Source organism: Lonchura striata, chromosome Z, assembly GCF_046129695.1.
Source record: "Lonchura striata isolate bLonStr1 chromosome Z, bLonStr1.mat, whole genome shotgun sequence".
Taxonomy (NCBI): domain Eukaryota; kingdom Metazoa; phylum Chordata; class Aves; order Passeriformes; family Estrildidae; genus Lonchura; species Lonchura striata.
This window is the reverse complement of record NC_134642.1, coordinates 11,270,354-11,284,014: the sequence shown is the minus strand read 5'-3', so window position 1 is coordinate 11,284,014 and position 13,661 is coordinate 11,270,354. Positions and strand designations below refer to the sequence as shown.

The window sequence follows — 13,661 nt, the reverse complement described above, 5'->3', positions numbered from 1 at the left end:
ATTATACTTGTGAAACACAGTTTGCTTTGCTGAGGGAACTAATGCAAGGCAAGGTACCTTAGGAAAATTTTTTTTTGACTCCTGATAAGGCTATTACGAAAGAGGTTACTCTATTTAAAAAAACAATTTTTGTTTTATATAATTTCAAAAAAGAATGTGTTGCAAATAGTTAGACATAGTGACCAAAATGCAGGACCAGGATATACCAGGATATGCCAATGTGTTAGGGCAGCTCCTTACATTTGAATAAACAGGGCAGGGGGGAGCATATGAAAATATTATGAATAGAAGAGGGAAATCTGTTTCAACACAATTACACACACAGCTTCCTCCTCATATTGCTCAGAAAAGCCATTGTGGCTGTGATCTGGAGCTAATAAAGTGGAAAAATAAGTTCTGGAAAAAGATATCCTTTGAAGAAATAACTTACCTGCCAGGTGGTGGTGTGTCTGTCACGTACAGACAGGTTGTAAGCTCTGCTGATGGCGCTGTGTGGCTGGGCAGCAGAGAGGGAGGAGTATCCCGTGCAGGATTCAGAACATTCAGGCTGCACACAGTGTACAGGCAGTGTGTACCATGTGTGACACAGGAAATTACACTGGCATCTTCTCCTGTAATTGCAGTCTGGGGAGACCGCTCTCCACGTGGCAGCTCGGTATGGGCATGTGGATGTGGTTCAGTTTCTCTGTAGCATTGGATCCAATCCAAACTTTCAAGACAAGGTGAGTCATAAACACTGTCTGCATTTTTTTCAACAAATAAGGCCTTATATAAGTGGTCAAAACTTCAAGTCTCACTTTTAGCCTCTGGCATGTTTGCAAACCAGAATTATGGAGGTTTTGATAATTCTTAATAAGTAAATAAAAAAAAAAAACTGAGAGAACCAACCAGTGCTATAAAATACAGGTTCTCTCAAAAATGAAAGCTTCATGGAGAAACAACTGGGTGGTGGTGGTGTGTACTCTTTGAATTCAGCTAAAGATTTTTATTAGTTTTTGCCTTGAATTCTGCTTGAATGGACTCTGCTTGGTTTTAGAAGTCATAGGATTTTTCTGCAGTGTCAAGGACACAGATTTGAAAATGAGGGAGATTTCTTTAGAGGTCTGAACTCTTGCAAGAAAACAAGGAAGAAAAGGCTTAATAGAAAAAGAAAATCCATTTGACCCAAATTTGACTCTGTGTGTATGAGTTTCACAAGCCTCCCCAAGTGCTGCATCCTCTAGGACTTCCTTTTCATTGTTTAAGGAGCCCTAGGCTGAAGGAGGACAGGACATGCTCTTGTCTGTTTCTTCACACTCAAATTTTTACAGAAACCTTGAATACAGTCCAAGTCCTCTGCTATTATCAGCCTCGTCTCTTTTTTGATATTTGCCAGGTAAAGGCTAACCCATTTCTTAGAATTTGATAGAGCATTTAGTAGGTTTTAATTCTCCCTGCTTTTTCAGTAGGCTGCTTTCAGTATATTTTTGTGAAACATTTGATGTTTTTAATGGTGTTCCACGTAACTGCTCTGACGTACAATGAATTGAAGTTGAATATTTTTAAATTTCATGGGTTCAAGCAAAAAGCAAATTAGTACTGAGTACTTAGTACAGGAGTCAGAACTGAACTCCAAATGCAGACAGTATCAAAGGCATGTTGTGAAGTGTCTTTAAAAGACTTGGGTTTTTAGAACTTGTGTTTCCTAGAACATTGGGTTGTGACTTCTTAACATGGTAAGCAGAGTGACCTGCCTCAAACTGCAGCTCTAGTGGGATTTGCACCTTCATTGTGATTGATCTGTTTTAGACACTGGATTAGTCACAGCACACGGGATGTAGAAGTTGTTTGTGAACAAGGGTCTGTTTTCAAATGAGAGAACTAAGATAGATAGCCTCAGAAGCAAGGATAGATTTAAAGTAGTATTGCTGACATACAAGGTACCATAATCACTTGTATGTCAGCTGAATTTATTCTTGGTTTTAGAATGTCAGCACTAGAAATTACAACATCTTTTTATAGGACTTACTTAGTAGGCTGTCTTTTTTTTTTTTTCATACCATCTTTTTATATTTTTAAGCTGAGGAGTTGTTCTTCCTGAAGTTTGGTTCAGTGCTGTTTTGATTTTCGATGTTCATAGGAAGAAGAAACCCCGCTGCACTGTGCTGCTTGGCACGGCTACTACTCTGTTGCCAAAGCACTCTGTGAAGCAGGCTGCAATGTGAACATTAAAAACAAAGAAGGGGAGACCCCGCTCCTGACAGCATCTGCTAGGGGTTACCATGATATTGTGGAATGCTTAGCAGAACACAGGGCTGACCTTCACGCAACAGACAAGGTTAGTGATGCCCGGACATCACAGGATGCGTCTCTCAAGTGCTTCACTTGAGTGCTGCGAGTCAGCATTATTTCCACAATGTGAATTTTCATAGCAGTTTGCACAGGGCCTATTGATAACTGAAACAGTCTCTAAGGTTGTCCATTGATGATTATTATTCCATGATTGGGATTTTGCTGATCTCCTTATTATTTATCACCTCATGAGTAACACTCTTTGAAAAATTGTAGGAACATCAGGTTCTGTAATTGGCAACTGTTAACTTCAGAGAAAAAGATGGATTTGCTGTTGGCCTTTGATTACTATGTGTTGGATAAATCACATCCATTTCTAATAAGAACTATTTAAAAATATGACTCTATTTGTTTCAGAATCAATTTTTGTATTTCAGGCTATAACCCAAATAAATAAATTTGGAATTTAATTGCTTGTGTTTTTGGTATGGCTGGCCTTTTAGCTACCTTTATTAGTAATGATGAATAAATAGTCATTAAAATAAGTTCAGAATAAAGTTTTCACTTCTAAAAGAATTAAATTGTTTTTTCTGGTTATATTATCTCTTGAAGTTGTACAACAGAGAGAAAGTTCTGTCTTTGAAGTTACTGATCATAAGGCAGATTGCATGACTTTTGCATCACTAACTTCTATCTAGTAAACACTAAAGTTTACAATATTCGGCTGGTTGTTACTGTTGATCACTCTCCTCCCTCTAAGGAAATCTGTTAGAAGAGAATGTGCATTTGTATTTTATCTGTTCCACTGCAAAGACCAGTGGCTTAAGAGAAATTTCCTTTCATCTCATGGTTTATTCATTCAGACAGATATGGTGCATCTCCCTGCCTCCACCTTCAAATTAAAAACCACTGTGATTCTTGAGGCAAGGAGATGCACCCTGTTACTTGAGATGGCTTTGACTTTACTAAATGTTTTGATTTCTAGCATTATTTCATCTCACTTACAAGCTGTCTCTTTATTTCAGGATGGTCATATAGCTCTGCATCTTGCCGTAAGAAGATGTCAAATAGAAGTAGTTAAAACCCTCATCAGTCAAGGATGTTTTGTAGATTTCCAAGACAGACATGGCAACACTCCCTTACATGTGGCCTGCAAAGATGGGAATGTCCCTATTGTGATGGCACTCTGTGAAGCAAATTGTAGTTTGGATGTCACTAATAAGGTAAATGGAATATGGATACTGAACTACATTGTTTATTATCTCACCTGTTGCATTAGGTGACCTTTTCAAGTTCTCTGATACAAAAACATCATTTCCTTGATTTTTCTGTCTCTGAAAGTGGCTGAATGCAAAGTATTAAATTACTCACCTCACAAATTTGCCAAAGTTTGTTTCAGTTGAATAGGTCATTAAACATCAATATATAAAAAACCCTGGTGAGTTATCACAGTGTGTGTTGCCAACCTTCTTTCCTAGCCATTTAGCTGCGTTATGCAGATTACGTCTAGGTGCAAAAGAACAGACAAATGCATCACAGCTGGCTTTGATTTCATAGGTAACATTAAGTTATACACAGAATTTAAGACTGGTATGTTTTCTGCTACAATGTTGTAACTCTAAAAATGGTGATTGCAATGATAATTGGTAGATGAATGCCAGCTAAAAATGCAAACAATCTGTGGTTGGTGTAAGCACTTTCCAAAAAAAATATTTCATTATCTGCCTCATTATTTTGAGACACTAGTGCCTTTTTTGTCACTTCTGTTGTGCTCAGGCTGTAGTGTATAAGATAACTAAATATAATCCTTTACAGGTTTATATCATGTCTTTTACCCTGGAGGTTTTAAGGGAAAAGTGAGCTGTTTCGGGAAACTTTATATAGTTTGAATAGGTCAAGGTTGGCCACTGAACTCTGCTGACAGGCTGTGGTGCTTATGGCTTGATATTTAGCTCTGAATGTCTTTCTCTGCCCTATTTAAATTTTATATGCTCTACAAAGTTTAAAAGTTACTGATAGGAATCTCTATGTTTCCATCTGCAATTTCTTTGATTCAGGTATTTTAGCTTCTTCGTTTTTCCTGGAAAAGTACATATTCTAGCAATAGTACTTTGCTAGTTAACACTTTTATTTATTACAAAAGCACTTACATTGTATTGGCCAGATAATAGCCAAAGAAAATTATCAAGTTTTTTGAGGATTGTCTGTGCAATCACTTTCAGTTTCAACAATTAAAATCATCAGCTGTCTAATGAAAAAGTTAAGACAATGAGCTCCCCAGTCCTGCTTCTCAGCTCAAATATGATTGACTAGGCAATTAAATCCAGATCCAGATATGAGTACATTTTAGAGAAGTCAAGTTAATGGACCACGAGGGTGTTGTCCTGTTTGCTAATGGAGAATGCTGAGCTAGGATCACCACTGGCATGCTGTGGAAAAAACAATTAGCCTCAAACATTCAGTGGCTGTGGGATCATGGCTACAGAAGCTGTGGTTGTAGTTATTCTTCTGTTGTTATTCTTTTAAGAGTAATGTATTCTGGACAGATTTGTAAAGTGCCTTTATTTGAAATTGTGAGTTTGAGTGTTATTAAATAGAGAATCCTAATTTCTATTTCTCCTCTTCAGAAGCAAACACTGTATTAACAGGGCATTAACAAAATTAACTTCTATCCTTGGTCCAAACATTTGGCTTTGTCCCACATATATGTAATACTGACTGAAGGCAATGTTTGTTTCTTTCAGAGATGCCGTGCAGCAGAACATCACATGCATTTAGAATCATAGAATCACAGAAGCATTTACATTGAAAAATATCTGTAATATCAGAGTCTAACCATTAGCCCAGCACTGCCAACCCGACCACTGAACCATGTCCCTAAGTCCCACACCTATATGACTTAAATACCTCCAGGAACAGTGACTCCACCACTTCTCTGAGCAGCTAATTCCAGTGCTTGACAACCCTTATAGTGAAGAAATTTTTCCTGGTAGCCAATCTAAATCTCCTCTGGCACAACTTTCCTGTAGTCCTGTCACTTGTTTCATGCACAAGAAAACCAACGCCCACCTCACTAGACCCTCCTTTTAGGCTCTTGTAGAGAGTGACAAGGCCTCCTTTGAGCCTCCTTTCCTCCAGACTAAACAACCCCATCTACATCAGCAGCTCCTCACAGGACTTGTGCTCCCTCGCCTTCACCAGCTCCATTTCCTTTTTCTGTCCATGCCCCATCACCTCAGTGTCCTTCTTGTCATGAGGAGCCAAAAACTGAACACAGGATTTGAGGTGTGGCCAACCAGTGCCGAGTACAGGGGGGACAACCCCTGCCCTGGCCTCACGGGACCAGGATGTAAGCAGTTTGTAGGCACTGTTTGTAACCAGGATGCTACTTGAGTTGAGGTGCAGGGTCTGGGGGAACCCGAGCATCTTTTCAGATTCCAGTTGTCAGAAAACTGGCTTTGCTCTCAAATGCTTCTTTCAGTAAATGTTATGAGTTTGTTTCTGTTTGTAGACAGGAATAACAGTATTGAAAGCATAAAAATGTGAATAGTAGGCTACGAGTACACCTCAAATCCTGTGTTCAGTTTTTGGCTCCTCATGACAAAAAGGACATAATCTTCAGTAGTACTTGGGTTGAAGTAGAACCCAGAGTTCTAAAGGTTATGGAATTAGTGTTTAAGTGGTTCATATTTAATTAAGTAAAAAAGCAATTACACTTTCTGGAATTAAAATACATTATGAAATATAGCCAAAAAACCTCTAAAGGATATCTCCACAACTGTGAGGGATTTAGCTAGAAAACTATTTCCCCATTTTTTAAATAGTCATCCAACCTTTGTTTGTAATTGCACTTTTGTGCTTAAACTGCAATCAAAAGTAAATTTTCTTGAAGTTTTTGCAAAACATGTCTTGTGTATCAGTATGTATAATTGTATAATATGCCTGATTATTACTCATAAAATTTGAGGTGAAGTTTTTTGACTAATGTAGTGACACTTCTTTCCTGATGTTGATGTTAGTATGGAAGAACACCTTTACACCTGGCAGCAAACAATGGCATTCTTGATGTTGTCCGGTTCCTTTGCCTGACTGGTGCCAATGTAGAAGCATTAACCTCTGTAAGTATTTAGAGATACTGTTCTTCTTGTATGCATGATAGTTGAAAGAGAACTTATAGACAGGTGTAGGAAAAGGACATCACGTGTTGAAATTTAAAAAAGAAAGGCTGTTGCATGTTATACAACATGAGTGGTATTTGTTATATCTCTCTTGTCTACTTGTTCCCTTCTTGCAACTGAGTTTGGAACTGATTGTGGTACAGTACAGCTACCACTTTGTCTACACCTAATAATTTCTTCATCTAAGAATTACTTGTATCATTGTGCTTTCTATAAGTTTTAAGTCACTTCATTAAGATGTACGGCATTTCACATTTGAGAAACATACAAATGCATTGTATGTATCTTAAATATTTTTCTTGCTTTAAGGGGTTAAAAAGTTCTAGTTTTATGCTGGAAGATGTGTGGTTGCATGGATGAGTGAACTAGCGTGCAAGTATCCTTATAAACTAAATCATTCATGTCAGATCAGCCAGCATCATTGCTTCCAGTTAATAACACTGAAGGCATTTTTCATTCTCAGTAAGGTGAGAAACATCCTCCTAATGACATACCCACAGCAGGAATTAAGTGTCTTTCATCATATCCATGATAAATTATAGACATCACACACACCATTGCATGTGTTTTGAACAAATTAACCATGTCTTGTACTCAGATGCAGCGAATCATTTAACATTGCTACTCACTGTAACTAGTGTATTCTGCTTAGAAGTAACTACTGCTCTATATGAGGAAGACATGTTGTAATTAGATTTCAGTTTAGTCCACATTTTTCAGAGTTCTTTTCCTAACAATTTTTTTCCTGATTTGGCTGAAATAGAGGAGGAAAAGAAGAAAACTTCTGTATCATTTGCTTTACTCATTTGGTAGAAAATACTAATTTTTGTGGTTTATTCCTCTAGATTTAGCACTGCAGGCTTTTTTTTAAGCACAGCTCTTATGTAGGAGGAGAATGCCAATAAACTTGGAATTGTGGCTTAAACAAGTTTAGGACGTAATAATTACTTTTTGATAACTATTGGATTGTATGTTGCCATGTCCCCTGTAAATAATAATGAAATGTGCATGCAGTGGACTTGGTAGGATGCTCTACCGATTTCCTTTGTCATCTGTTTTTGTCTTTTTTGTTTGTTTGTTACATCCCATTGTGTATATGTATTTGCACTACTACTGTACTGTAGAGATGAGATAAAATGAAAGGGTGATGGGGGAATTCTTGAGCTGTTGCACTTCATTTTTGTCATGACAGCTGTGTTGGTATAATTGCCTGTGTGGACACTGTCCTTCCAAGATAAAAGTACATTTTGTCTCTTCGGTTTAGGTCAGTTTGAAGGACATAACAAAATAAATAGTGCTGATGCTAAATCTAGCAGGAGCAGTACACTGAATATACATAGCCATCCGTTATGCCAGCAGTGTGGTGGCAGAGAGCAGGAAAAAGGAGGAGAGTACCAAAGGAGCTTGCATGTTGTGATTTTAATATTTCAGTTTTGTACTCATTTGCTAGAAGGCTGTTAAACTGTTCTATAGAGTTTATTAACAGCTCTTTCTGCAGCCAGTGCAGTAGAATTAATGGCCTTTTTCTTCTCTCAGTATACCATTCCTGAGGAGCTAACTTTTCCAACACCATTAAGTAACTGGACTGTATTATTAATTCCTTGCCTTCTTTCTGTGTCAAAGCCCATTTTGTAACTAGCCTATTTTTAATTTGATTTCATGGATGGTGTTAAGTGACCTTAGAAAACCTGGAGTATACAATAATTTCAAATGTTTGAAAATTGCTCCAAAACATCTGTTTTGCTCACATGTTAACTGGCACCGTGTTGTTGGATTTTTCTCATGGAAGTCTCTAAATCAACTTTAAAATTGTCAGAGTGATTAAAAGATTGGATGCAGATGCTTGTAAATGTGATTTGAACTCAGGATCAGCTCTTGCAGGGTGTCTGATTTGCAATACAGGCAGCCAGTCAGTAATTGTAATGTAATTTACCAGTAGGTGCAAAATACATTTTCATGGATCCTGTAACCAAGCCCTTTATATAGGTCAGTTTTGCTTACCTATTGCTATACCAGTGTGTAGATACTCAGTACTTTTCAGGAAAGCTTGAATAGGAAAAAAACTTGCTTTTTTTCTTGTGGATGCATTTTCTAATTCTCTTATCTGAGACAGTGAAATAAGCAAAGTACTTCTAAATTACCTCTTATCAAAATTTAAAACAATACGATAACATAAGATAGCTGTAAGAGTCAAAGTAGTGGGCAATTTTTCTTTTGGTCTTTTTGATATTAAACTGCTGGTCTATGAAACATAGGTAACTATATGGCAAAACCAGAATCCCAAAGGCAGCTTTGATTCCTTTTAAACTTGCTGATGCAATTTAAACTGCATCCCTTACAAGTTTCTTGCTTTCTGGAACCCTTTCTGATATGCCACTGTCAGTCTTTATCCATGGGGAAACAAATATTCACCTGCTATTCATGTGAGTCAGTATGCTGATGTGTCCCTTCTTTATGACCTTTTCAATATATTCAGCGGGCAATATCTAGAAATCACTGTCATCCTCTAATTGGTGAGAAGAGGGATGGAATTCAGGGGGAGGAGTGTTGACTTTGCTCTCAGACTCTGAATTCAAAGTATCTTGTTACAGTGGCATCCAGATGCCCATCTATAAAAGAAAAATGCTGCTAATAATTTGTGTTTTAACAGGATGGGAAAACAGCAGAAGATCTCGCCAGAGCAGAGCAGCATGAACATGTAGCCAGTCTGCTTGCAAGACTTAAAAAGGTTGGGAATGCATGAATTTTAAGTGACATTTTCATCACAGACACTCTAAAAACTGTAGCAAAATTCCTTGCTGCAATGCTGCCTTTTTTTTTTCTTTTTCCTTTTTATATTTCTAATTTGAAATTATGCCCTCAATTAAAGTAAATATGTACATATTGAAGACACTGGCTAAGCTAGTATGCACACTGATTTATATCTGTGTCTGACAGTGCCTAGCAAAGCATCTAAGATATTTACTAGAAAATAAGCTGTTAAGAATTAGCACATCCCCCAAGATGACTTACTTCCTCACCATCACCTTTTCACTCAGGTTAGGGTTTTGAAGGATGGGGGGGCTGTGCCGCTTACGAAAATGTCAATACCACATGAAATAGTTGCATAAGTTCTTTTAATTACAAAAATGTCAATACCATATGAAATAGTTGAATAAGTTATTTTAATTCTTTCAGTACATCCAAATGTCTTGCTAACTAGAACAAAAAGATGACCTGGGCTTGTTGTAAGGCAGCATGTCTGACACATCTGATTCACACTGATTAGTCAGGCAGCATCACTCATGCTGGGAAGGTTCAGAGCCTACTTGCCTGGAGATTACAGGCAAGAGCCAGAACAATTAAAATAATCCTGTTAAAATTACAATGATGAGTCTGTGATTGGAGAAACTGAAATAAACGATCATTTCTATTGCTAATTGAAGATGGTGCACATCATGTATTGCCAAGGTAGAAGTAGAATCACGTTCTTTAGGCCTGGCAGCAAATCTATACTTCCTAGGATTATAAACCATATGTGTGAAGATATGAGAAAGTGCAAAGTGCAGACTTCCTTTGCAATGACAGCTTTTGTAAAGTTTGTCATAATATGCTCCATTTGGCATGGTTATTTGTGTCTGCATGCAGGCAGGTAAATTTGTGATTTATTCATAATGTAAATATGAAAATGATACAAGTTGACCTGGAACAAAGCAAAAAGGTAGATCTCTTTTGAAAGAAATATTAGCAAACTGTAACTCTCTTCTTGATAATGGAATATACATTACTGAAGGCCTGTCTCTATATACATGAGGGAAACGCATTATACTTTGTACACAGAGAATATGATCAATTGAAATTAACAAATTATATATGACCACTGAAAAGAATTCTAGTACTACTTAAAATAGTCAGTATCATCTAGTGCAGAGCATACTTTATGCTTATTTTTTGTGCTTGTGAAGTATTTTGCCTCTAATGCAAGCATGTGAAGAACCTACTATTATAGTGGCTCTTGTGGAGGTTTTAGTATCAGCTGTAACATTGCAGTGTTTGCACTGTGACTAATTTACTGAAGAAATGCCTGCTGGTGAGGAAGGAACAAACCTGTATGCACTACTGCTTCTGCCAAATTCTCAGCTCAGTTGCTGTATGCTTATAATTCAGGGGGGCTCATCCTGCATGTAAACTAGGTGCAAATGCAGAACAACAGAGCCCCTCAGCTCCAAATGGGGGAACAAAGAAAGGGAAGGGAATCTAGTTCCTTTGCTTTCACAGTTTGCTGCTTCTTCCCTGTTTCCTTGAAATTCACCCAAACATGAGAAGCACTGAAAAAGTTGATGTAAAGAAAAAGAAGAGAAGAAATGCACATTGAGTTGTTGGATGGTTTAGGTGATAGCTGTCACAGCAAAATTCTTCAGTGCTGCATGTATATTCCATAAGAGTATGTATGTTGGTTAAGCTCCTGGGTCTGATGGGTTAGGAGAATGGGCACTGAAAGAGGCTGGTTTTGACACCTCTGCCCTCTCCATTGGAGGTCAAAATAATTCCATTCACTGATTTGAGCCTGAAGAAACGGGATTTTTGTAAAATGTCAAGGCAGCTCTTGAGAGTGAGCATTAAGCTCTCCTGTCTGCCTGTCCAGTAGCTGATGGCTTGCATGATGAACCAGACTTAAGCAGTCTGGCAAGACAGTGTACCTAAACCCCAGGCTGAGTTTGTTGGGGGGCAGAAGTTGCCTGCCACACATTCTGATTTCTCCTTTGTGTTGAATTTTAGGATACACACCGGGGCATTTTTATCCAGCAGCTGAGGCACACACAGAATCCACAGCCCCGGATCAAACTGAAGTTGTTTGGATACTCTGGCACTGGGAAAACCACCCTCGTGGAGTCTCTCAAATGTGGCCTGATACGAAGCTTTTTCCGAAGACGTAGGCCTAGGCTCTCCTCCACCAACTCAAGCAGATTTCCCCCATCACCTTTGTCTTCCAAACCTTCAGGTATGGTTTTGAGCCATAATGTTTTTATGAGAAAATGGTTTCCTCTTATTCTCTAAGCTCCTAAGAAGTTGTTGGCTGCACTGCAGACAGGACAGCCTAATTATTTAAGAAACAAAAGAAAAGGGGAGAAGGGATTGGCTTCTCTGTGCATAGATTTGTAAAGTAAGAGGAAGAGGGCCAATGAATGTAAAGGATACAAGAGTAGTTAAGGGGTTTTTTTGCTTACATGCTGCATAAGTGAACTTGCACAGTATAGGACAGGACTTGTAAACACTGCTGTTTATTTTTCACAAAAAGTCCTAGGTTGCAAACATCAGTGTCATTACTAGCTTCCTTTCTGCTGGAGGAACTTCAATAAACTCTGCAAAATTGGAACAGTTGCTGCATTTCTATGTGATTTTTAAGTAGCAATATGTTTCAACTGCCTCTGATGCCTTGGAGTGCTTTTCCCTGAGGTACAAGTTTGAATTAGCCCAGTTAGACTAATTGAAGACTAAGTTGTCTTCAAACAAGCTGAAAATGGAAATTTTCTAAACTGAAGTAAATGTTTACAAATATTGGGGAATAGATTGCTCATGTAGCACCAGCTGGCCTGTGCAAAGTGGGAAGAGCTACAAGGTGTAGAAAAACTAGCTAGGTTTACACTTAAGCCTGTGGCCAGTTTTTGAAGAACCCACAGGGGGACAGTGGAAAGATGAGTATCTGGGTCCCTTTTCTAACACTGGGAGCCTACACAAGCAAGCTAAGCATGTTGAGGAGCTCAAGTTTAAATTGATGTTTAGAAGTGGTCTTACACTTTGTAAGTTTTAGATGAGGCCGGGGTTACCTATTTTTTTTTAAAACCTTTGGATAATACTTGCAGGTTTGGATTTTGTTCATAATTTTTAAGTAATATTAGGACAGTGCTAGTAGTTGTTTTCATCTCTGCTTTCTCTCTATTCACCTGAGGAAGCTATAGGGCCGTCACAAAGCAGCTTAACAAGGCAAGACCCATTCCACAGAGATTGTTACTGCATTTAATGTTTACTTAAAACAAGGGCCTCACATCTGTTACAACAGAAAAAAGAACTTGATTAAATTAATCAGTCAAAAGTTCTAGATTTATTTATCTTAATTTAATTTGTCATACAAAGGGCGATAAATCACTCAAGGAATATCAGTTCCAGGAGGCAGTACTGGAAGGTTTTGATTGAAGTTAAATTTTTGTGTTGGTTAGTAACAGAACTAAAGAAGAGATGTTATGTGCTCACACCATCATAAAATCAGAAAGACTGCCAGTTGCTGATAAATTTGCCAGTGACTGGCAAATCAGCATAAAAATAAAGGTGAATTTGAAGCCCTTCAAAAGAGCTTACCTTGGTATAAATCCAGAAAGATATGCAGTTGTATATATACAAAGATACTATGGTGTTATTTTAGCATTTGGAAGTTTGGGTTTTGCTTTTTTCAGCACATATTCTTTTGGGATGTAAATTATATTCTGGGCTGAGTGACATAATCAGATAAATATTTAAATCAGCAGATAAATATTTATATCAGCACAATTTGGTCTACACTTGGTCACATAATATTTGTTTATGTGTTTGTTTAAATTCTGTAAAAATAAGTGTGCAAATTCACTAAATATTTATTTACAAGAGCCAAAAGATTTAAAAATATTACCATAGGAGATCAAACATAAAAGTGTAGTTTGACAATTAACAGGTAATCTCTTTCTATCGTAAAATCTAAATATTAGAATTTGCCAACTGGTGGAGGAAAGAAATCTTTATCCACTAGATGGTGCAAGTCAGTTAAAAAGCCCTTTTGTTTCTCTTTTGCATTCTGGGAGTCTGAATAAACAAGGAATTTTAAAATTGTTTATGAGTAAAATAATTTTGGTTGAGCCTGCTTTTCTCCCCAGCCACTGCTGAGACACTTGTTACACAGTGATATTTTTTATCATTACTTACAGGAATCAATAATATGAATATGTGACATTTCATGCCAATAATAAATCATGCAATGAAACTGTAGCCCTCAGCTTAAAAAAAAAAAAAAAACAAAACAAAAAACCAGCATATTTTGCAACACAGAACTTTAACTATTCAAACCTTTCATACACATACATTTCAGTCTTCTTTTATGCTTTCCACTCAGAGATGTATCTGCTAATGGACATAAGTGCTTTATAGGATCATTCTAATATTCTCCTTTTAATTATTCGGAATAAGAATGTAGTTTTGTACACC

General features: G+C 37.4%; 1 protein-coding gene across 2 annotated transcripts in view; it reads left to right on the top strand.

Moving 5' to 3' along the window:
• Positions 1 to 13,661, top strand: part of DAPK1 (death associated protein kinase 1) — an 86,422-nt gene that overhangs the window by 62,247 nt on the left and 10,514 nt on the right. For both annotated transcript variants that reach the window (XM_021531137.3, XM_021531138.3), the window contains 6 exons: positions 624 to 722; positions 2,120 to 2,317; positions 3,297 to 3,494; positions 6,291 to 6,389; positions 9,100 to 9,177; positions 11,208 to 11,430. In XM_021531137.3, the coding sequence (XP_021386812.1) occupies positions 624 to 722; positions 2,120 to 2,317; positions 3,297 to 3,494; positions 6,291 to 6,389; positions 9,100 to 9,177; positions 11,208 to 11,430 (895 nt within the window). The remainder of the gene's footprint in view (positions 1 to 623; positions 723 to 2,119; positions 2,318 to 3,296; positions 3,495 to 6,290; positions 6,390 to 9,099; positions 9,178 to 11,207; positions 11,431 to 13,661) is intronic.